Source organism: Haliotis rubra, unplaced genomic scaffold (assembly GCF_003918875.1).
Source record: "Haliotis rubra isolate DU_JTF1 unplaced genomic scaffold, ASM391887v1 Scf888, whole genome shotgun sequence".
NCBI classification, from domain to species: Eukaryota; Metazoa; Mollusca; class Gastropoda; order Lepetellida; family Haliotidae; genus Haliotis; species Haliotis rubra.
Window position 1 is genome coordinate 201,807 of NW_025767621.1, and position 25,772 is coordinate 227,578.

Consider the following 25,772-nt stretch of genomic DNA (forward strand, 5'->3'; position numbering starts at 1 on the left):
AATTGTACTTGACACTGACTCATATGTACATGTTTTAAAGTTGAAAAATTCCAAAAAGATGCTTGAACACAAGACAAATGACCAGGACAAGTGTTGCAGATTCAAAGAGCTGTGTAACTAGGTGAAATAGCAGATAATTGTCAGAGCAAAAGTAACAGCTGCCTGTCAAGGCGCAAGTCATCACCTCTAAACCCGTCCTGATGGGTTTCACCACCATGCACGTCCCGGTGGGTTTCACCACTATACCCGTCCCGGTGGGTTTCACCACCATACCCGTCCCGGTGGGTCTCACCACCATATCCGTCCCAGTGAGTTTCACCACCATACCCGTCCCAGTGGGTTTCACCACCATACCCGTCCCCGTGGGTTTCACCACTTTACCCTTCCTACCAAAGTGCTCTGCCTCACTTCACTTCCCACATTAAACCGGCACGCCGTCCAACCCGGCGTTATACCAACCTTACTGATTCCATGTATGTTTGTAAGTTGACACAAACATACAATATGGACACGTGCAAGGAAAACAGGTTCCAGTTGTTAAGTTCAATTCTCATTTAAGTTCTTAGTTGACAATAGACGTCGAGAGAACACTTTTTTGTATATATGTTTTCATGATTATGTTTTGTATATTTGTAATTTAACACCGCACCCACAATATTCGAGCTCCTTGACGAGGGCCTCTTGGTGTTCCTGTATCTGAACAACAAACAGGTGACTGATATTGTAAGTAACGATTCGTTAATACTAAACTGGAATCCCTACGAGATTGCACATGTAGCGAAGTAAACACGTGCTTCTTGTATGCGTATGTGTGACTGCAATGGACGTAAGCGCACGTGTGTGTGTCCTTGTAATATTCCGCACCAATGCTTGTTTTGTGGTACTAGCTAACTGAGATACCAAGCCTAAGATACCCAAGCCAGACACAGTATGCCGAGTCCAAGCCGATCAGTCCTTGTTTTACCCCTGCATTTAAATTTGTAATTGCTTCTGGTACGAAGCTGGCTAGAATCGAATCACCCCCCTGCCGCTCTTCGTTCAACCACTCTATCCGCTGGACCACGAAGACACCTATACTTCTTCTGCACGAGTTCGTCTACGTGGGCGTGATCTGCTGGCGGCATGGGGCCTTTCTTTATGATGTGGGGCACAGATTTCCCCTCACTCCCAGAGTGTATGCAGACTTTAGGTCACAAAATGTTGCAAAGGACTGAGAACATTACTTGTATTAAATGCCATAGTGTTTATTTTACTCATGTTATATACATGTAATGTACATTTAAAACGGTATACTTGCAAACCGTGGAAATTATGACAGTAGAGAGTTGTAATAGTCTTATTCATTTATTGTATAATAAGTGAACTCGTCTTTTTGTGCTTAAAGATGTTTACATATATACATTTGTACATATATAGATACTAATGTGTCTTACTGTGTTCCCGAAACGAGTCACATGTTTTGTATCAAATAAGTGTCAGAAATACTGTTGAAAAGGTAAAAAGAAATCATATTGATAATGTATTGAAAATACGTGATGAGGAGGTCCAAGAAACACATGTTAAAGAGGTCGAAGAAACACGTACTGTATTCAGAAGGTACAGAGACCTCGTGTCTAGATGGTGCTAGAAATACATGGTCAGAAGGTACAGAAAACTCTTGTCTAGATGGTGCTAGAAATACATGGTCAGAAGGTACAGAAAACTCGTGTGTAGATGGTGCTAGAAATACATGGTCAGAAGGTACAGAAAACTCGTGTCTAGATGGTGCTAGAAATACATGGTCAGAAGGTACAGAAAACTCGTGTCTAGATGGTGCTAGAAATACATGGTCAGAAGGTACAGAAAACTCGTGTCCAGAGGGTGCTAGAAATACGTGGTCAGAAGGTACACTCGTGTGTAGATCAGTGCTAGAAATACACACAGAAAACTCGGTGTAGATGGTGAAAATACATGGTCAGAAGGTACAGAAAAACTCGTGTCTAGATGGTGCTAGAAATGGTCATGGTCAGAGAGGTGCTACATGGTCAGAAGGTACAGAAAACTCTTGTCTAGAGGTGCTAGAAATACATGGTCAGAAGGTACAGAAAACTCGTGTCCAGAGGGTGCTAGAAATACATGGTCAGAAGGTACAGAAAACTCGTGTCTAGATGGTGCTAGAAATACATGGTCAGAAGGTACAGAAAACTCTTGTCTAGATGGTGCTAGAAATACATGGTCAGAAGGTACAGAAAACTCTTGTCTAGATGGTGCTAGAAATACATGGTCAGAAGGTACAGAAAACTCGTGTCTAGATGGTGCTAGAAATACATGGTCAGAAGGTACAGAAAACTCTTGTCTAGATGGTGCTAGAAATACATGGTCAGAAGGTACAGAAAACTCTTGTCTAGATGGTGCTAGAAATACATGGTCAGAAGGTACAGAAAACTCTTGTCTAGATGGTGCTAGAAGTACATGGTCAGAAGGTACAGAAAACTCGTGTCTAGATGGTGCTAGAAGTACATGTTCAGAAGGTACAGAAAACTCGTGTCTAGGGGGTGCTAGAAGTACATGGTCAGAAGGTACAGGAAACTCGTGTCTAGGGGGTGCTAGAAATACATGTTCAGAAGGTACAGAAAACTCGTGTCTAGGGGGTGCTAGAAGTACATGTTCAGAAGGTACAGGAAACTCGTGTCTAGGGGGTGCTAGAAGTACATGGTCAGAAGGTACAGAAAACTCTTGTCTAGATGGTGCTAGAAATACCACTGCTAGAAATAAATGTTTAGAAGGTACTAGAACGAGGGGCTGGGGAGGTCCTCGAAATACACATTCTGAAGGTGCTAGGAAAACGTGTACAAAGGTGCTGAGAAGCTTGTTTGTTTAACCTGTACCACTTTCTGGTTAGACCTTTTCCCTTTTATGGTGCTACATACATACATACGGGTTCCACTTTCTCCAAGTAATGGTACTCCATTTACCCACGTAATATTTACAGAATGTACGTGTCATGAAAAATAAATTTAGTTCTGTGTCGGATTTACTGAGAATATTGAACGCCACGAATGAAAAGCCCAGACATGGCCTTCTGGTACTGTTAAGTGTAAACGCTACGTTATTGATATACACTTATATACGTGCAGTTCACAAAGGGTTGTTTCTTGAGACTCAAGCTGTATTGACTTCAGTATTTGTATACACATCCTGTCAGAGATTCTATACAATAGCTTGAAACGTTGCTCATGAAGAATACAGAGGGTTGAAAATCATATATCTTCGATATGTTTTTCATGGTAGTGCCATAAACGTATTTATTGCAAGTTTGGTATCAAGTCTATGTGGTATTGCTAATATTCAATGTAAAATAACATACATCTATGAGACATTAGCTTAAAACACCTTGAAATCACAAAAGCTATTTTTGTAATGAAATGTATTTGTCACTAAAATGCCGTTTTGTCACATTTATCATTTTATATCAGCTATAATACTGCTGAAACAAATATATATACTCATGATATGTCACAATTGTACAATCGACTCTGATTTTAGCAGAGATTTCTTATGGATATGGAAAGGTTTTGTCGCTTCTATTCTTGTCATGGAAAATATTTACTGTCAAAATCTTTGTTGATTTTGTGATTTCATTGTGTGCAATATATAGACAAAAACGCCTTAAGATTATGCATTATAAGTTCTTTGAGAGGTATTTTAGAAGTTGTAAAGCTTGATAACGGGGTTTGTACCTACACCGAAACGTCGCACTCATTGCGATAAAGTAGTGGACTATCCATAGAACTTGGTTTTCCTTCATCATCCGTTATGATTGTTTGTTTAATAACGGTTTCAACATAACATTTGATAAACATAAGTGTTAATTATAATACTTATGTCTTTTATACAAAAAACATGAAATATTGCAGTTTTTCTACGCAGCTAATACTGTGGTTATGTAAAGTAAGTGAATTATATTGTTAACAAATATGTTTGTTTAACAAACTACAATATGCATATGTACGTTATCACAGTCTGGTGTAAATAGATATGCATGATGTGCAACACCCAGTATGATATTTTCAATGTGGCGGTGCTGGTGGTGAAATTACCCTGCTGTATGTGTGTGTGTGCGTGTGTATGAGATAGTGTGTGTGTATGTCTGTATGTATGTTATTTGTGCATGTCTATGCCTGTGTCGTGTGTGTGAGAGAGTGCATGTATGTATGTATGTATGTATGTATGTATGTATGTATGTATGTATGTATGTATGTATGTATGTATGTATGTATGTGTGTGTGTGTCTTTGAGTGCGTGCGTGAGCGTTCGCAAGTGTCTGTTTGTCTAAGCACCAGGCGTGGTAACAACAATTACCACATGTTAACGTCTTACAGGCCGAGGCTAGGCTACATATCACATATCACTTTCAAGTACAGACAAAACGCATGTGAACATCTTCTCCAATCTATTTACATGACGACACGAAACATATAGCTTAACATATAAATATTTATAGGGAGGTTATGCGTGTACTTCTCTTATTATTTTCAATTATAACAACTGGTAAAAATATAGACGATCTCCTTTGATTAAATGCGTAAAATGTCAGATAAAATACACATGTACAATACGTACCTGTACACAGAAAACATGAGTGAGTATAGTTTTACGCCGCTTTTAGCAATGTTCCTGCAACATCACGGCTTGGAACAGCAGAAATGGGCTTCACACATTGTACCCATGTGGGGAATCGAACCCGGGTCTTCGGTGTGATGAGCGAACGCTATAACCATTAGGCTACCCCACCGGCCCCAGAAAACATGAACACAATGAACACATCATGCAGATTCTATACACAATAAAACTGGTAAAAATATGCACACACACAACATCCCGTGATTAATCTTAGTATCAAGTGAGTGAGCGAGTGAATTTAGTTTTACGCCGCTTTTAGCAATATTCCAGCAATATCACGGCGGGGGTCACCAGAAATTGGCTCCACACATGTGGGGAACTGAACTAGTATCAAGTGAAGTCTATATGCACCTATGACTAGGATTAAAGAAAGTAATGGCTTGATAATGGCTTGACAAGAAACAAACTGAAAATAGTTATTCGAAGATGATGTATTTGATAGAAATACATCGAGTACATCAAGAGGTATCTCAAATCGGGCTGGGGTCGGTGGGGTAGCCTAGCGGTTTTGATAACCCTTGTAACTGGTGTCCAGCTTTCAGTTGTATACTTTTGCCCTTCTGGTTTTTTTATCGTGCAGACTAAGTGTAACTCTAACACCGGTATATTAAACGCGTTGTCACTGGGGCTCAGATTGCATTTAAAATATCGTCTATTATACACAGGAAGCCTCAAATGTGCGGAACTATATAGTATGCAGGTATTCATTCTCACTCACTCACTCACTCACTAGCTCACTCACTAGCTCACTCACTCGCTCACTCACTCTCTCACTCTCTCACGCACGCACGCACGCACGCACTCACTCACCTACCCAAACACCCACCCACCCACTCTCCAACTCACTCACTCACGCACTCACTGGCCTTATTCATGTTCTTGTTCAGGTCCATGTTTTGCGAAACAAGAGTCATGCATACATTCTTGTGTAATTTCACATTTAGGGACTTATTTCTTCTTTGATAAGACGAACTGACACATATTCAGAATATCCAATAAAATCAAAAACCCAAACGTAATGGTCAACATACAAATACCTAGGTAGCCAAAGTTCTGAGCAGACGGGCGCTCGTCATCAGCGCTGGTTTTAGCGCGAATGTAGGCCGATAGTGTCTTGGCATCAAGGGTTAGGTTTATTTTAATATCTATGTCATATTGTTCCAGAAATTGTTGGGTTTCGTTGGGCAAAATCACCCTCTCACCACACCTACAAAGACAAACCTCCTGTAAGCCTCCCGTGCTGTTCTCTGTGACAGTAGCGAGCGCCGTTGTCTGCACCGGTGTTGCCGAAACCGACGATGTTATGGTGCTTCCAGTGGGCGATGCAGACACAACTGAACTAGTGACAGCGTTACTGCTGGTAGAGGCGGGAATAGAACTGTAGATTGCGTTACTGCTGGTAGAGGCGGGAATAGAACTGTAGATTGCGTTACTGCTGGTAGAGGCGGGAATAGAACTGTAGATTGCGTCATTGCCGGTAGAGGCTATGGCTGAGCTGGTTACATCGATACTGCTGGTAGAAGTTGCCAGAGGAGAGGAGTAAGTCGCAACATCAGTTGATGGTGCAGCCGTAGTCGATAGGGAAGGCGATGCAGTGCTATCCGCGACCTGAGCAGTCGACACAAATGACGCGTCTGCCGTTGCAGATGAGGAACTGATTACTGGAGTAGAACTTGATACAGCATCACTTGGCATCCCTGATGACGACACGAGATCCATGAGACTTGAAGCTAACAATAACAATAATACACTTGTTTAGATACAGTGATGTAAGGGGCGGTGGGGTAGTCTAGTGGTTAAAGCGTTGGCTCGTCACGCCGAAGACCAGGGTTCGAATCCCCACATGGGTACAATGAGTGAAGCCCATTTCTGGTGTCCCCCGCCGTGATATTGCTGGAATATTGCTAAAAGCGGCGTAAAACCAAACTCAGTCAGTCAGTGATGGAACCTGCAGATTTAGTCTTATTGAGGAGTGACAATACGGTAAAAAGTTAGGTCAGCAATATCTGAGCAATATATGTGTACTGGAAGAATATTCACATTGAGAGGACATCCTGTTCACAACAACTTAATTTCAGGTTTCCGTTTTCAGCATGACAACGAGTGATGAATTATATGAATAAATGGACGTTTAATCTCAATTGGATCCTTCATGCTGCCTCTTGGAGGTCAGAGACATGTTGTCACCACATGATCAGCAATATTTCAGCAATATTTCAGCAATATCGACCTGACCTTATGGAAAATTATTCACAACCATAGCTGATCACACAGACCGATAAACCTATGGTCAGAACCGTCTGCAATTTGAATCAAGCAGGTAAGAGAGGCAACCGACAGTACGACGCCCTTGACCTTGACCCGAGCTTCCTAACAGTTTAGTTTAGTGTAGTTTTACGCCGCACTCAGCAACATTCCAGCTATATGTCAGGAGCTTCCTAACAAGACAGCTTGATTTTTTTCAGAATGAATGGATATTGTCTGTATATTACAGGAATTTCATATTTAGTTTTCATTTGCAAAACTGTACCATCCCATCGTAGGGAAGAAAGCTCGATCTGGTTGATGATTGTGATTGATCAAATCATTACTTTTGAGAAGTAAGCAATAATTATATCGATACTGTCACTAGTCGTACCTAATGATGTAGAATACTCCATACTCTGCGAGGAGCTGTCTTGAAGTGTAGTACTTGGCGTAATATCCATACTGGATGAAAGTGTGACGTCTGCAGACGTTTCAATACTCGATGACGTCATGAGGACAGATTCAGAACCCGGATCTAACGTGGAGGTTACATCAACTGAAAGGCTAGTGGTTGGTTCTGTAAAAGGAATAAATTATTTTGGATTTGAGAGTAGGTAAGAAAGGTTTAAAGTTGAACAGCATTTGAACAAAATGAGTACAAATCACTAATCTGCCACAAGGTTTAGGTGCATACACCTCCGATAAAAGTACCACTAACATTAACTGTAGGGTTGATACACCTACGGAATAAGTACCACACAAACATTAAAGGTCACATGCAACGCAAGACACAACTTTGCAGATTCTGATACCTTTCGGTATGGACTTACAGTAACAAATTATCAAAAATGCAAATTCAACTTATGAAGTTGAAAAATAACGCAATGAAAACAACCCCGCGAAATTGTAGTTCAAGCGATTCACTAAAAGTGGTTTCAACAGCTGTGCTGCGCTGCGTCCATAGCGCATGCGCAGTGATTAGGTTCACGCGGCTTGAACCGGGAAGGCGACTCGTAAAAACACAGCAAGTGATGCGTGCAAGGATTATCGCTGTGGTCGAAGTTGGAGAACAAAAGATTTTTCTTGTGATTACAAGCATCTTGGGTCTGCAGTAATAAAAATACACAGGTCCCATACTTGGTTGCAGATTTGCAAACCAAGTTTTCAAAAAAAGCGTAGCATTAGAAATACTAATTTCTTTGTTAAAAATTGCTCAGCTTGAAAACTGGAATGTAATACATGTCTATGGAAACATAGAAAATATGTTGATTGTGATAAGCAGTCTCTGTCACAGACTAAACTCAGTGTCTGTTTTATTGACACCTATGTGTCTGCCTGCCTGTCTGCTCATGACAATATGCAATGCACAACTTCAATAATTGACCACATGCAATTGGAACTTAACACTTATCAGGCTATACACCATAAACAAAATACAGTGATTTATGGCTCGTGTACCTGAGTCTCTGTCACATTATGTATTACACAGACAGGCAGGTGTGGTACTTGTACACATGACATGTGATTATCTCTGTGGGTTGCAAACAAACTACATCCATTTTTCTAGGATGACTGGATCGGACGGAAACGAGTGCAAACTCAGATTGTCAGTTTCAAGTCCTGCTTTGTACTTGGAAGAACGACAGTTTCCAGCCACGCAGTAGTTCACCATCTCAGTATTTGTTGATTGGATCGAATGCAAATGCAGAGAGCATGTATTTACAAAACCCAACATCTCTATACACATTATTTATGGATAACAACTTCTTTTATTGTATATGATGCGACGTTTCGGTATGGATTCTTATACCGTTGTCACTCTTGCTTGGCACACACACACACACGCACGCACACACACACACATACACAAAATGAGCCCTCAGGGTATCGGCAAATGACTTCGTTACACTTGAGTGCACACCCACCCGCTTTGACTGGGTTTGGTCTCCCGGGTGCTTCGTTTCGAGGGAAGTACACCCAAGTACAAAATATTGCACTTTTGATTCGCGATTGTACGCTTATAATTTTTGTTGTTGTTTTTTTCTCAATCAGCAATGTATATTATATGTCATGAATAAGTGATAAGTGTGTTTTAATTATGGTTGCATATGACCTTTAACTGCAGTTAATTGAAGACCTAGGACTTCTGCAAATGACAATGCCCTGAAAAACAGCGCTTCCCCTATATTTTTTGCTAATTTGTATTACATTTTGTATAAATAGCTATAGCATGGCATTGCTTGTAATATGGTGGACGTTTCACAAGAAAACAGTGTCAGCTGTTATATACATCAGAGTATTGCGTCGAACCTACATTCAGATGTAATCGGTGGATGAAGGTGTCGAGGATGAATGTTTATAGACGGGATGTTCCCAATGTTCCTTCTGTTCATTTTGCCTACAGTCTTATCAAAACAACTTTATGGTTGAGCGGTTTTGAAGTTTGGCCTAGTTCAACCATCAACAGTAATGAACTAGCCCAGTATGCTTGAGTGACTATGCTTTAATTAATCTAATAGGCAGAATGAACTGAAGGTACACTGGTACCAAACCTTCATAGCCGCTGACGACGACTGAAGTCGCCAATGCGAAAAGTGCAAGGTTACTGTGCATTGTTTGCAGCACCTGTCGTTGTAACGAGACGTTGATGACGTTATGTGTGAGTTGTAGGACAAAGCTGGATATATAAGCCATTTATGGCCAAATGTGAATAATAATTTACAATAGCATAAACGGTCTAGATATTGAAGTTGTAAAATACGTTTCGATCTATCGTAACTAGCATTTGTTCTTTTGTTGCATGCAAGTTGTCATAAGACTATTCTTTACAATTTGATTTTAATATATTTTCCAAAATTGTCTAAAACGCCTGTGATCAAAGAGGATTTCATGTTCAAATATCGGCAAAAGAGCTTCCTGAAAACCTCTAAATAGAGCAATTTAGCCGACACCTTTTAACAAATCCATATATTTAGGTTCATGCAAATATGACAAGTGCTACTGCCATTCATAGGACTGACTGACTGACTGAGTTTAGTTTTACGCCTCATTTAGCAATATTCTAGCAATATCACGGCGGGGGACACCAGAAATGGGCTTAACACATTGTGCCCACGTGGGGAATCGAACCCGGGTCTTCGGCGTGACGAGCCAACGCTTTAACCAATAGGCTACCCCACCGCCCCGCCATTCATAGGAACACATATATCAACAAGCGTAATCATTTTCCTCATGTTTTGAATTTTGCAGATCTAGTACGCTAAAATTATCTTTCCTGGACCTATAAGAAAGCTTGAAGATGGCGCTTTAACACATGATGTATATAACACAAACATCATTACAAATATGACGATGGTGTCATCAACAAAGCTATCGCCTTTATATTTCATCTAAAATAGTAATATTGATAAATATGACACAACACAAACGTGCATATTAAGATATAGACTGAAAAACGCCACACAAGCTAGTATCCGATAGGGGTGAAGCGGTACGCTCTTACCACGGTACGGTACTTATTGCGGTACAAGGCCTTCGGTTCGGTCCTTTTCGGTTCGGTATATGGAATATGATCATAATGCAGAAAATTAACAAGAGCCAAACCCTACATTGTTTAATAACATGGAATAAAATAACCATAATATTTGTTATTTGGAATGAACAAAACTATCATTTTATGACTAGTCAGAAATGAAACCGAAAATATCATTTTTCTTTTTATGCATTGCGGTATACCGAACCGAAAGCAAAATACAGCCGTTCTACTATTACCGTGGTATACCGTTTCACCCCAGTATCCGATGTGATTTGTGGGCATGTGGCGGCATGTACGTCCGTGGAAGCTCGTACGTTTAGGATATTGCTGTCAATACTTGTTTAATTACAATTTTATACTTACCCGGCAGAAGTGACCCCAAAGAACCTTTCGCGCATGCGTGTGCATACGTCCTTGACCCATCTGAGGTAACTCCAACGACATATGGTAAGAAGGGAAAGGTGTCGTATGCTTTCATGACAAAAAACCCGTCAGGCACACTCCCCCTATAGGTAGAGACAGTGCTAGCTGAGTATGTGTCAACCACTGTAAAGTTAAACGATTCTCCATTTATATCATATGAAATGGGGACGTCCTTGAAAGCTATAATGTACATTGTATTTACAAATCCAGAAAATGTATAACACTTGAATTCAGTTCCAAGTTGCGAAAAAGTAGCCATAGTTAGAAACAGAGGTTTGTTGTTTACACCAATCCGACATTGCATCCCGACTAGGGATGATGGTGTTTGTACCATTGAAGTTTTGTTGGGCAAGTGTTGGTAAGCGCCAGCTTTGAGCAAGTCAACATTAACCACAAAATCGTTTTCATTAATCTGTAACGATCCCGCTCCTGACGCAACTGCCAAAATCTTGAAGGAATTGCAGATATCCATGTTGACAACAGGAGTAGGCATAGCCCATTTGGACATAGTGGGGGTTTGTTCCAGAGTTTCTCCAATGATGGTTCCTGAGAACACTCCAACGGGTTTATCCGAGGTAAGAAGACTCCCTGACAAGTCTTCCCCTGTGGTAATCTCAATGCCTTGTAGTGCATCTACAGACACAGATATCGTGTCTCCGCTATTGTACGTTACACTTTGCACCGCAACAGGCCCAGTAGACACCAGGGCAATTGTCACTACTGTACCTGCATATGCCGAACCCACTACGTACAGGTTCTTTTCTGGTGATGATACTGGGAAGGACACAAAGGCGTTCTCCATGCCAGCCCCAGTGTAGGGCGCATTTAGGTCTTCGTCAAAAGCCAAAGCCAGATAGGAACTTGTTATTAAACCGCTTGCTTCATTTTGCACAAAGATTGACACCACGTCTGTTGTAGTCACTGTGAGTATGAAGACAGATGAAGACGTATCCTGTATGATGATTGATATCTCCAGTGCGTCTGTGATTGTTTCCGTTTTGGGATAACCAGTTCCAGAGCCGTTGATGGTGATACTTGTGCCTTCTGAGCCCTGGACAAGCAGAGTACACTTCACAGTATTTGTGGACTGGGACCTGGGGCATGCAATGATGTAGTTTTTGCCATCAACTGTATATCCTGGAACTTCAGCTGCAAAAACAAAGGCACACATTAACCGTTCACTTACAATTAATGTAACAGTTTGTTCGTCGTTTAACGCTGCATTCAGCAATATTCCAGCTATATGGCTGTGGTCTGTAAATAATCAAGTTTTGACCAGACAATCATTATACAGATTTTGAAATACATAAAACAAAACTTTAAAAAATATGTTAACGGTGTTTAAAGGGTTTAATTTTCAACGTTAAATTGTCTTTAAGGCATAGTGTTATACGTGCCTTTGGGTAATCAATACTGTTTTGTTCTCGCGTTGACCCTATATTTGTAATCAACGTTTTTAAGTTCACAAACTGACCTGCAATATGTATCTGTCATACAAAGAAGTATTAATTCTGGGAACTAATTAACATGTTTCCAGGTTCCATTTCCTCCCTAGCACTTGCTCTATCAACAACCCGAACCCTGTTTATCCGGACACCCCCACATTCAGGGCGATTGATTTACATGTATGTACAGAGACCTGAGCTGTATCTATAATCCTTGATTTGGATTCAAGAGGTTTCATATACCCGAAGAGGATAGAGCACCTGCCTAGTGGTTCCCATTCTCTGAAACATTGTGTTTTCTGTTACCCTTCTTGGCGCTCAGCATTAAGAGCATATAATAAAGGCTGATAATATATATCTTTGAGAGTTGACATGGCGAGTAAAGGGGCAGATGAAACAACATATCTCTGTATTTACATCAGTGCATGAGATCCGGGTTAGAATTGGTCTTTAGTAACCCGTGCTTGTCGTAAGAGGTGACTAACGGGATCTGGTGGTCTTGCTCGCTGACTTGGTTGACACATGTCATCGTATTCCAATTGCGTTCATCGATGCTCATGCTGCTGCTCACTGGACTGTCTGGTCCAGATTCGATTATTTACAGACCGCTGCCATATAGCTGGAGTATTGTTGATTGTGGCGTTAAACAACAAACCAAACCACCATTAGTGCATACTCTATGTTTAGTTACAGTGTAAAGCAAGGGTACAATGGTCCAATCATAATTACTTTCTAAACAGACCCTTCGAATCCGCTTATGCTCTGTTCGATTCATATGAACAAGAAGTCTGATCGTTCATTTAATCTTTGATGGTAACCTAAATTACCAGAAGCACTAATCGTGACATAAAGACCGCCAAGCATGGCGCATAAGGTTTCACGCGTAAGTTATTTTCGAGAAATGTCAGTAGGATGAATGCGATTATCATACCTCTAGCAATTATGATAATAAGCCTTCGGCACCACCAAGCCGGAAAAACAATGCATTTTTCTACCACACATGAACTTTTATGTAAGAAGGTGTTTTTGAGGATTTAGTTACGTGGTTGCTCAAATTTTCATCTCAGAGATAACCCTTTAAGCTGTCAATAGTCATGGCCGAGTCAGGATGCGCTGATTGTGAGTTCGAATGAAATTCAGTTCTATTTAACAACCTTCGTTTGTTATAACCCTCTAGTGGCACTCGTTTACAAAACGGCCATCTTTTCTCCCACACCAATTTGGGCCCCGTTCCACAGAGCTATCGTAGCGCTACAAACTCTATGTTACAGTATATGAGGTACGACAGTCGTAGCGCTACGATAACTTTGTGAAAAGGGTGCCCTGGGGCTCCTTTCACGAAGCAACCTTTACTAAGGTTAACCTTAATTCCCATTCTTTAACATTGCACTAAGGTTACCTTAGTGACTTACGATCACCTTAGTGCTTTGTGAAAGGAGCCCCTGATCATTAAACTGAATTACAGCTGGAAGAGATTTTGAACCAAATTATCTTCCGTTGGTCTTAATTATTCCAGCAAATTTCCTGCTGTATTTTTCTGTTTTAATTTGTAACACCTTTTCCCGTTTTATTTACGTGTAGAATTTCCTTTCCTTTGCATGCACAGGTGCTCCACGTGGGAGAGTGACTGAGTGAGTATGGTTTTACGCCACTTTTAGCAATATTCCAGCAACATCACGGCGGGGGACACCAGTAATGGGCTTCACACATTGTACCCATGTGGGGAATCGAACCCGGGTCTTCGTCTTGACGGGCAAACGCTTTAACCACTAGGCTACCCCACCGCCCCTCATGTGGAAGAGCGTACAGTCACAAAACACTAGCAATATCACTGTTCGATAGTGATTCATTAGATTCATTGAAACATGTCCAGGATATATTCCAAATTGTACAGACTCGAGATATACATGTATCGTGATAATAGGTTTTATTGCTTTTGGCCCTATAATGAAATCCTCATATGGAATGACCCGATGCTCTTTACAAAATGCACGTTTTTCATGAAAATCGATTAAATTATTTGTTGACATGTTAAAAAATTTACAAAAACGTCCATGTCGATTTTGTTTGTTTTACCTTCCCCGCCTCGAGTCTTGGAACAGTGATGCCTTTATTGGTTTTTTAATAGTGGATTAAAACTCGCGATTATAAATGCATCAAATCAATAAATAGGTATTTACGGAGCTATTGTTCTGTCGGGGAAGTCGTTACTATATTTACTAGCAGTGACTTCCGTCCATGATAATCATCATCCATTTAATACATCGTCATGTTGACAGAGTCGATAACTCCAACTGTTTTACATCAAATTTCATCATGACGTCGCCAAAGAGATTTGAGATAAGCATTATCGAATCGGTGCGAGCGTTCTTTCATTGTGTCCGTTTCGCCTGTGTGGTAACGTGTCCTTTATATTGCCCAAGGCAATGTGGTGCACATTTCCTGTTTGTTTGTCGTTTCCGCTGAAAACTGTGTGTTCGTAATTTGATAATCATAAAATAAACCAGTATTGATATTCAGTAACGTCTTGGTAAGGCTTTTCCACTACAACTACTACTGCTGCTGCTGCTACTACTACTACTACTACTACTACTGCTGCTACTACTACTGCTACTACTGCTACTACTACTACTACTGCTGCTACAACTACTACTACTACTGCTGCTGCTACTACTACTACTACTGCTGCTACTACTACTGCTGCTACTACTACTACTGCTGCTGCTGCTACTACTACTGCTACTACTACCACGACTACTACTGCTACTACTACCACGACTACTACTGCTACTACTAGCACGACTACTGCTGCTACTACTACTACTACTACTGCTGCTGCTGCTGCTACTACTACTGCTGCTGCTGCTGCTACTACTACTACTACTGCTGCTACTACTACTACTACTGCTGTTGCTGCTGATGCTACTACTACTGCAACTACTACTGCTGCTGCTACTACTACTACCACTACTACTATTACTACTACAGCTGCTACTGCTAGTGCGACTACCACTACTACTACTGCTGCTACTGTTACTACTACTACCACTACTACAGCTGCTACTGCTGCTACTACTACTACTACTACTACAGCTGCTACTGCTAGTGCGACTACTACTACTGCTACTGCTGCTACTGCTACTACCACTACTACTACAGCTGCTACTACTACTGCTACTACTACTACTACAGCTGCTGCTACTACTACTACTGCTGCAACTACTACTGCTACTACTACAACTACTACGACTACTTTAGCTGCAATGTTGATGAGTGAAACACACAAACCAAACACCAAAGTACTACTAGTACTAGCACGAGTGCCATCTATTTTGCCATCAAACTTTTGCTGCATACACATGACATTGTGTTCAAATATGTGCATCAATTGCTTATGCATATTTAATGCCCATCGATTCAATTATCTCCTGACATTCCGAAAACATGCCAAAAAATTACGCCGATGTCGATGTTGTTTTCCTTTCAATGCTGGTCCCATATCGTGGTTTAGGTGATGCAATTATTTTCTTTTATGGTGAATTAAAGCTGCCCATTATAAATTCATCAAGTCCATAAAAGCATGTTTACAGTTCGGAAGCTGTCGTCAGGATTGTAGTTACTATATTTACTGGCTGTGACTTTCTCCCCGTAATGAATTGACTTGATTCAATATATCGCCATGTTGACTCGGTAATACCATTGTTTCATACTCCATCATATTCCATTATAATGTCGCCGGAGAGACTGGAGATAAGCATTATCTGCGTGAGTGACATGTGACTTACGACATCATGCATTGTGTCTGTAACGCATGCATGATAATGCATCCTTTATATTGCCCCAAACAATGGCGTGTATATTTCCTGTTGGCTTGTAATTACTTGTAGTTTTCGCCTAAAAATCTATGTTCGTAATTTCATGATACCTGATCCTGTATTTATCATAAGGTAATCGATAATCAATAAAGTCTTGTTACCGTATTTCCTTTTGTAAGGTTCCAAGAATGCATTTCGGCGAAGACTAAGTACGCAATTTCAAAAACATTTCCTTAAAATGTCCATGATCTCAAAGTCCAGTTTTCGGTATGTATAGAGTGAAAGAGCAAGTATGCTTTTTTTAAGCAAAATTCAAGCCATATCACGGAAGGGGACACCAGAAATGGGGATCACACATTATACCCATGTGGGGAATCGAACTCGGGTCATAGGCGTGACGAGCGAACACTTTAACCACTAGGCTAGCCCACCGCCCCCTCTGTGCACAGAGTGAATATATATAGATATAGGACATTTTTACACAACGCATCATTGTGGTCTTACTCAGTCGCCATACGACATGGGCGTATGCTTTCTTTAGCCCAGCAGGTTATCCAGAAGTACCGGTACTTGATACCACTTACTCGGTCACTGTTCGATTCTGAGGTATCTAAACTGCAAATAATTCGATCGTTGTCCTTAATTGCATAATGCAGGCATGCTTATTATACATCGAAAAAGACCAACTGCAGCGCAATCAAGAAATAATCCATTATGATGAATGACTTGATAATCTAAGGAAATAACATGCTTGAACGAGTAATGTTGAACTTCCTTACACCATGTGTTTTAGTCATAGCACCCTTCCTCGTTTTGCAATCACAAGAGGTACAGCTAGGATACTTTCGATCGCTAAAGAAAGGATATTTTTTCTGTCATCTTAGACTTATCGATAGTTCGGCTACCACCTAGAAGATAGACAAAAGGCTTTCGATAAAGGGAAGGAGTTCGTATTCAAAGGGCTATCAGAATGTACACGAGAGGCCTTAAAATTTTTAATAACAAAGTCAGGCAAACTTTCATCCAAGAAGTAAGCGTGAAGAGGGAAGCGAACCAGAGACAACCAGGAAGGAAAAAGACTTCCGCTAACTCAACCTCTTCAGTTAAGATTCCGTTTGTGTAGAGTGTTAAATGACTCATGAAAGTGATGTGAATTTCTTAATAACTGATTGATATATACACGAAATTAGGTTAAGAACACAGTCCATAGTAACGTTCGTACAGGGCGTAATAACGTTCATACTGGGCGCAGTGACGTTCGTACAGGGCGTAATAACGTTCATACTGGGCGCAGTGACGTTCGTACAGGGCGTAATAACGTTCATACTGGGTGCAGTGACGTTCGTACCGGGCGTAATAACGTTCATACTGGGAGCACTGACGTTCGTATATGTCGTAGGACGTTCGTACAAAGCGTAACAACGTTTATACTAGGCACAGTGATGTTCGTATATGTTGTAGTGACAGTCGTAGAGGGAGTAATAACGTCCATACTTGGCGCAGTGATGTTCGTACATATCTAGTGACGTCCGAACAGGGCGTAACAACGTTCATACTGGGCGCAGTGACGTTCGTACATGTCGTAGTGACGTTCGTACAGGGAGTAATAACGTTCATACTGGGTGCAGTGATGTTCGTATTTGTCGTAGTGACGTTCGTACAGGGCGTAATAACGTTCATACTGGGCGCAGTGATGTTCGTACATGTCGTAGTGACGTTCGTACAGTTCGTAATAACGTTCATACTGGGTGTAGTGATGTTCGCATATGTCGTAGTGACGTTCGTACAGTTCGTAATAACGTTCATACTGGGTGTAGTGATGTTCGCATATGTCGTAGTGACGTTCGTACAGGGCGTAGTGACGTTCATACTGGGCGCAGTGATGTTCATACTAGGTGTAGTGATGTTCGTATATGTCGTAGTGGCGTTCGAACAGGGCGTAGTAACGTTCATACTGGGCGCAGTGATGTTCGTACAGGGCGTAATAACGTTCATACTAGGTGTAGTGATGTTCGTATATGTCGTAGTGGCGTTCGTACAGGGCGTAGTGACGTTCATACTGGGCGCAGTGATGTTCGTACAGGGCGTAATAACGTTCATACTGGGTGCAGTAACGTTCGTATATGTCGTAGTGGCGTTCGTACAGGGCGTAGTGACGTTCATACTGGGTGTAGTGATGTTCGCATATGTCATAGTGACGTTCGTACAGGGCGTAGTGACGTTCATACTGGGCGCAGTGATGTTCGTACATGTCGTAGTGACGTTCGTACAGGGCGTAATAACGTTCATACTAGGTGTAGTGATGTTCGTATATGTCGTAGTGGCGTTCGTACAGGGCGTAGTAACGTTCATACTGGGCGCAGTGATGTTCGTACAGGGCGTAATAACGTTCATACTGGGTGCAGTAACGTTCGTATATGTCGTAGTGGCGTTCGTACAGGGCGTAGTGACGTTCATACTGGGCACAGTGATGTTCGTACATATCGTAGTGACGTTCGAACAGGGCGTAGTGACGTTCATACTGGACGAAGGGACACTTACAGTGGGTCGAGTGAGGTTCATAATGAGCATAGTGACGTAATGTGAGGGCACCGTCTCATGAATAGAGGACGAAGATACATGCATTATTAATGTAACATATAGACAACACAGCCACGTATATACAGCGTAATGCCCGCAGAGGGCCTAATCACGTATACATAATGCAATGTATGGTGGACGTAATCTGATTTCCTAATTTCGTTCTATTCATAGTTTTGGGTCAATCTGTATTTTACTTGGACATTCAGCACATCGTTGAGAGGGTTTGGTTTTTGTTACGCAACTTTTTTTAAGAGTGAGTGAGTGAGTTTAGTTTTACGCCGCTTTTAGCAATATTCCAGCAATATCACGGCGGGGGACACCAGAAATGGGCTTAACACATTGTACCCACGTGGGGAATCGAACCCGGGTCTTCGGCGTGACGAGCCAACGCTTTAACCACTAGGCTACCCCACCGCCCCACTTTTTTTAAGAAAGAGTTAAGATAAGGTATTCTGAATTTACATGATACCCTTAATAATTTTGCTTGAAGATATGAAATGATGGAAATTCGGATAATATATAATTATGATACTTGCTCTGCCTTGAAACAGCATAGTTAACTGGAAAGTCTTTATATGAATGTATGTGTATCGCCAACGTCATTAAATAACCAACAATATAATGAGAAACACATAACACGAAGGGATGCTTTCTCAGTTACCTAATATAAAAGAGCTGTTTAGTGACAATGCATTAACGAAGTACACAAAATGTACTTCTAATATCTCACGAGTCCATGTTAAACAAGAGATGCTTACCAACACAAAGGTTATGGGGACACATTATTAAAGAGGTACTTATATCATGTTATACGTGTACTTACCTATACAATATAAAAAGGGTACTCACTTACATCATGTTGAACGAGTAAACATGTTCAACCGTTACAATATTACAGAGACACTTACCTACAAGAAGAGTGAGCCAGATAAAAACACACAGTGAATCTCTCGGTCTCCAAGTCATCTGCAACACAAGTACAGACTGTTCAGTCGACATAATGACAACATGATTCTGGGGAGGTTAAGTTAGATTAAACATACAGGATGTTTAAGATCAAGAATTGGTTTTTCTTTTTTATGGTCGCCGAATCAACATAAGCTTAATTATCTCGACCGGCTCCATGATATCAGGTCTCAGGAACGAACATTATGTCATCAACATTACACACATCTGGCTTATCCTCAACGCATTAGCAATCATAACGATTGCCAGGGGCATTCCTTTACTCTCATAGGCCTTCATAAGTAACAATACCCGTGAAGGTCCGGGTTAGAATGTTGATCTTCAGTAACCCATGCTTGTCGTAAGAGGTGACTAACGGGATCGGGTGGTCAGGCTCGCTGGCTTGGTTGACACATATCATCAGTTCACAGTTGCGCAGATCGAAGCTCATGCTGTTGATCACTGGATTGTCTGGTCCAGACTTGATTATTTACAGACCGCCGCCATATAGCTGGAATATTGCTAAGTGCGGTGAAAAACTAAACTCACTCATCACTCATAAATACCATAAACATTATCATAAATGTCATGACTACCAGAACGAAACATCAGAAACAATGAATTTACAGTTTTAAGAACAGTTATCAGAGCAGTATGGGAAACAACATTGAAATGCATTTCATTATAATATTTGTTTAAAATTGCTTCCCTCAGACTTGAATCCTATGTCGTGGGTTCCAAATTAGTATTCGTCCTGATTATAAAGTTTCAAGTGGTTAAAGGCGGACTATCTTATCATTAGCTGTTTGTTGTTGTTGTTTGACGCCGTAGTCAGCAATATTCCAGCTGTATGGCGGCGCTCTGTAAATAATCAATAGCATGAGCATCGATCTACCGTCGGTCACTTATGTAACGAAGCGGCGTAGAGCAACACTTTTCAGTCACTTACTGACAACATCAACCATCAACCATTTCGTCATGTGAACAAACACTACTCATGACTTGCTTTGTTCATTTAATTGGTTGTTTGTTGTGCATTGGCAATCATCTGGGGATGATTAGTTTCTTAAGCAAGCCTATAGCCGTGCTTGACAGCCCATTGGTGCAAATGCAGATGATAGTCTTGTCATTTGCAGCAAGCACATTGAGAAGGACCATATTCCTAGACCTTAATAGTCGTAGCTGTTTTTCGTGATCAAACGTTTCACGAACACCTGGTGTCATCTTTTTTGAAGCAATTGCCTCTTTAAAACTGTCTCGTTCATTGATTTAGACACGTAAATCATATTCCTAAATCCCATGTAAGCTTTGCTTGTTCTGTTTTGTCCTTTCACTGACGGAACACACACATTATCTAGTAGAGTTAAGGTAAAGCATGTAGGAAATTACTTTTCAGCATCAATATATCTTAACAACAGACACGACAAAACCCTTTCCACATCCTGAAATCGATTGTACAGTTGTGGCTATATCGTCATTATGTGTTTGTTTGACGCCGCCTTCAGTAGTATTACCGTTGTACGACGCGGTGTGTAAACACTCGAGTCTGGACCAGACATAATATAAAATCATTTAGACTGATTTTACAAATGTTTTGCTTTGTTAGATGATAATAAAGCAGTGTTTGTCTTTTAAATATTTACAATAGCTTACCTTTGGGCTCTGTTGTATTGAGCTATACCAGTTTTGTGAAAAGTTGAGTTTTTTATCAGCCTTTGAAACTAGCCATGGAGAATAGGCAAGGGTTCTTGAAAACGCCAGTCCACAATTATTTCACAATTCAAAAACAATGTCTGTGTTAGATGATAATATTTCCCCGTACTATCAAACGTTAGAAAGCGGTATAAAGGAGTTGTAAGCCAACATTGTGTTTCGAGTCCTCATTTTATGCATTGAGCACAGTGTACAAGACAAATACTCATTGGGAATAATAACTACTCATTATTCTACCTCTTAATGATAATAACGGTATTATTAATATTCAGATTAATAAGGGGCGGTTGGGTAGTCTAGTGGTTAAAGCGTTGGCTCATTACGCCGAAGACCCGGGTTCGATTCCTCACATGCGCACAATGTGTGAAACCCATTTCTTGTGTTTCCCGCCGTGATATGACTGGAATATTGCTAAAATCAGCGTAAAACTAAAATCACTGACTCAGATTAAACCCTGACATGTATGAGGCGCAGGGTAGGTTTTAAAAATGACGATAAATTATTCATTTCAGGAACTCCCGGCCGTGTGTTTTTTGTGAAAACGAAGGCGTACCTTCAAGCAGCTATATATCAGTAAGAGCCGTCAGCTGATATTGATCTAGCATGCAGATAAAACTGATAATACAGAGTAACCTGCCACTCAGGATTGTTAACCGTTCCAAAAAATGTCTGTCACGTGAGATGTTCTCACCAGACAACCTTTCAATGTAGCTTCGTAAATATAGAATGGTTCATCTTTTTAAGATGGAACCACCTTAACATGGAAGGTTAAATAAACGATTATTTGTTTCTTTACGATGCTGTCATCGTGATACTGATTTCCATCAGCACGACTTCGAAATCAACAACCCAACAGTCATTGATCGTTAAAGATGATTTAAACGAACAATATATGTTTATCAATGACAAAACAGACTAAGTCGTGTAACAGCACCAGACGTGTAAAGAGTGCATAACAACGAAGCACAGTGCACATGATGCAGCAACACATAAGATCCTGTGAATGTAAAAAAACTAAATTGATCTTCAGCAAACCGTGCTTGTTTGAGGGGACAAGCAGGATTGGATGGTCAGTCTGACCTGACCTGGCATCGTAGATCGATACTCGTGAGATTTATTGGATGGTTCGGTACAGACGGGTATATTGACAGGCCGGCCTCACCGGTAAACAAAGAAATAAACAAAGCAACGCATCATACCATCACAACGTATTGTAATCTTGTAAGAGTTTTAAGATGTAGCCAAACAACATTTCCTGAGAATGAATGAATGAATACCCTTTGCATAAGTCATTGTGCATTTCGGTCTTTACTATCAACATGAGTCTATGAATCCAGGTGATTCCAAATTATGAACAGATAACCAGCACCACTGGTAAGTTTTTTGCCACAAGAATCCCAAGTAAACAACAACCGTCCCCACAACGCCCCGCCCCCTCCCCCACAACAACAACAACAAAACAACCCCCAAAACAAACCAACAACAACAAAACAAAAACAAAAACCACCCCCAAAACCCCAAAACCAAAATAAAAACCCCACACCACCCCAAACCCCAAAACAAACAAACAAAAAACCCATACAAACAAAAAACAAACAAAAACAAAACAACAAAGATAAGATAAAACCAAAAACAAAACAACAAAACAACACAACAACAAAACAAAACAACACAAACAAAACGAAACAAACAACCTCCCCCAAACCCCCCCAACAAACAACGAAAAAAAAAACAAAACTAAACAAACAAAGAACAAAACAAACTAAACAAAAAAGGAACCACACAAAAAGCAAACAACAAAACAAAACAAAACACAGTGTCATCCTCCCCAATCAAGAACTACCAAAAGAGGCCAAATTCAAAATATGGATGTACTCCAGCCAGATACAGGATGAAACATGTTCTTGGTCAACAAAGTTTACGGTATTTCCGTATTTGTGGAATGACAGCATGCCACATAGAGCATATATTCACCACCCAGAAATAATGGTAAGACCTTATAGTGGTAAGACCTTGATTCGATTCCCATTTCCAGTGTCCCTCGCCGTGATACTGCTGGACTATAACTAAAAGCGGAGTAAAACTATACTCCCTCCCGCATTCATCACCCAATCACTGGCATAATTTGACTGGCTAACATTAGCAACCATAAAACGGGCAGAAACAACAAATGGAGAGCTCTGATGTTCAGGTCCAACTTCAGTAAATAGACACAATGAATATGAGATTATATCAGCAGAAGAGTTCAGGGCCTCCTTTCACAAAGCACTAAGGTGATCGTAAGTCACTAAGGTAACCTTAGAGCAATGTTAAAGAATGGGAGTTCAGGTTAACCTTAGTAAAGGTTGCTTCGTGAAAGGAGCCCCTGATATTCAGTGTAAGCTTATGTAAGTAGAGACATTGACTGTAAGATATTGCAGCAGAAGAATTCTGATGTTCAGTTCCAACTTAAGTAAATAGACACATTGACTATGAGAGTATTCCAGCAGAAGAGTTCTGATGTTCAGTGTAAACTTAAGCCAGCAGAAACATTGACTATAAGAATTTTTTTGCAGAAGTGTTTCTATGTTCATTCTATACATATGTAAGTAGACGCATTGACTGTAAAAGACAAAGCTATTTAAGGGTTGGATCTTGCACCCACGAGAAACGGACAAGGCGTAGCTCTCTCGAACATCGGGATAAAACAAGGAGATTTTTATTGAAATCAGTTTCTCTACTTCTTACAAACCCTTAAAAAACGTTCAGAGTTTTTAAAATGTTCAAACTGCGTTTTTACCCAAGAGAATAATTATTATAATATATAGATTCAAAGTGCGCTTTAAACCCACAGAATGATTAATATACAGATTCAATTTGAGCATTTAATATAGAGAAAAATTACTATACAGATTAAAATTACGCATTTACTGTAAAGAATAATTAAATATAAAAATCCCTTTGTGTAATAATATTCAATACATTGGCTAAATGTTGCATGTTGTAAATACTGTACATCAATAGTCGGGTTTCATTTTATGTTAAACATACAACAATGCAAGGAAGGATAACAATGTATGGATGAACTTCTTTGATACAGTTAGAGCGACGTTTTGGTGTAGGTTCCAACACAGTTATCAAGCAAGTGATGACGGTGTTTTGAACCTACACCGAAACATCGCTCTCACTGTATCAAAGAAGTTATTCACCCATATATTGTTATCCTTCCTTACTGCTCCAACTTCTGGAGCTGCATTTCACAGTTATACAGCAATGTGTTTAATGACATTGTCCAACTTAATTTCTTGAGTGAGTGAGTGAGTATGGTTTTACGCCGCTTGAACAATATTCCAGCAAAAATGGGCTTCACACATTGTACCCATGTGGGGAATAGAACCCGGGTCTTTGGTGTGACGAGCGAACGCTTTAACCACTAGGTTACCCCAGCGCCCCCATAGTTTCTTGATGTTCACAATATTAGCTCATGGGCTCAAAGTCTAAATACACCTGTTCATTAACGCGAACCATTTTGTTGTAAGGTTGATCACATTAAACAAAGCGATCTTTATGGACATTTGTATAACGCATAGCCTAAACAACAAGGTTTACAATACCTTTTCTGGCTTGATTCCGATACCAGCTGTTTCCCAATCCTCTGTTATTTCCCTCCTAAAAAATGCAAACCGGCTAGTTGTCACCAATGGAAATGTCAAACGGATCGATGAACATGCTCTGGCTGTCCTCTCATGAAACAAGATATGTCACCCTTTGTCTTGTTCTTGAAACAAGTTATCCAAGTTCTTCCTCATAAGAGCTTATCACCAAGTCAATGATGTTGTTCTCTCGATTGGTCATCCGGACATAAAGGTAAGTGGCATCGTCACGAACATTGACTGCCTGATTATTCACCGACAGTTTCCACACGCCTGACAGGAGCTATCTGTAACTTTGACAAATATCTTCCAAGAGGAAACGTTTACCTGGATAGCAGGATACTACACAGTCCCAAAGGAGCTTCTGTCACGGTTGACTGTCAACACCTACCTCACGTCATCTGAGATATCACTGTGTGTTAGGCGCGGGTATTCACTTGAGCTATCGATTGACAGATTCGGAACTTGATGTTGTTCGATAGATGTCAAGCTATACATTATACATTGCGGGTATATATTGTAAAGGTCCACGACGATAGGGCTGGCACAACGGGTCAGAGTGTTCCCAGCTCGGAGAGTAGGTTTCCTAAATAACCCAAATTAGACAAATACTGACTACACGTGATGCTTTTCTGGTCTTTCAACAATTTACGATTTGGCGTTATAATGGTATAATTAAATTATTCAACCTCAGGTGTCATAGAATATGTTTGAAAATTGTAGTTGCACCCACTAATAGCTCCAAGTAACAATGCATTCGGACCCATCGATC

At 40.5% G+C, this 25,772-nt stretch overlaps 1 protein-coding gene and 1 long non-coding RNA gene across 3 annotated transcripts; one reads left to right on the plus strand and one right to left on the minus strand.

Moving 5' to 3' along the window:
• The first annotated feature begins 1,234 nt into the window (after positions 1 to 1,234).
• On the plus strand, positions 1,235 to 2,322 carry LOC124263521. Its single transcript, XR_006894864.1, has 2 exons — positions 1,235 to 1,860; positions 2,055 to 2,322. It is a non-coding gene; the product is annotated as an uncharacterized LOC124263521 (long non-coding RNA).
• Positions 2,323 to 5,473: 3,151 nt separating this feature from the next.
• Positions 5,474 to 25,520, minus strand: LOC124263524 (nuclear pore complex protein NUP62-like). 2 transcript variants are annotated; one of them, XM_046698186.1, is made up of 6 exons: positions 25,328 to 25,520; positions 24,962 to 25,016; positions 19,619 to 19,676; positions 10,808 to 12,016; positions 7,301 to 7,486; positions 5,474 to 6,392 (listed from the first exon to the last, which is right to left on the minus strand). In XM_046698186.1, the coding sequence occupies exons 3-6, from the start codon at positions 19,674 to 19,676 to the stop codon at positions 5,611 to 5,613; spliced, it is 2,235 nt and encodes a 744-aa protein (XP_046554142.1). In that variant the 5' UTR covers positions 24,962 to 25,016; positions 25,328 to 25,520; the 3' UTR covers positions 5,474 to 5,610. The 2 variants fall into 2 exon arrangements, with proteins under 2 accessions (XP_046554142.1, XP_046554141.1); XM_046698185.1 differs by having other exon boundaries at positions 24,962 to 25,520.
• Between the last annotated feature and the right edge of the window lie 252 nt (positions 25,521 to 25,772).

Bases quoted from the DNA above. Each gene is read 5' to 3' on its own strand.
- LOC124263524 (XM_046698186.1), bottom strand. From the start codon at position 19,676: ATGACTTGGAGACCGAGAGATTCACTGTGTGTTTTTATCTGGCTCACT. The intron at 7,487-10,807 runs GTAAGTATAAAA...TTCCTTTTACAG, and splicing joins TTTGGGGTCACTTCTGCCGG to AACCAACCACTAGCCTTTCA. The intron at 6,393-7,300 runs GTACGACTAGTG...TGTTATTGTTAG, and splicing joins GGAGTATTCTACATCATTAG to CTTCAAGTCTCATGGATCTC.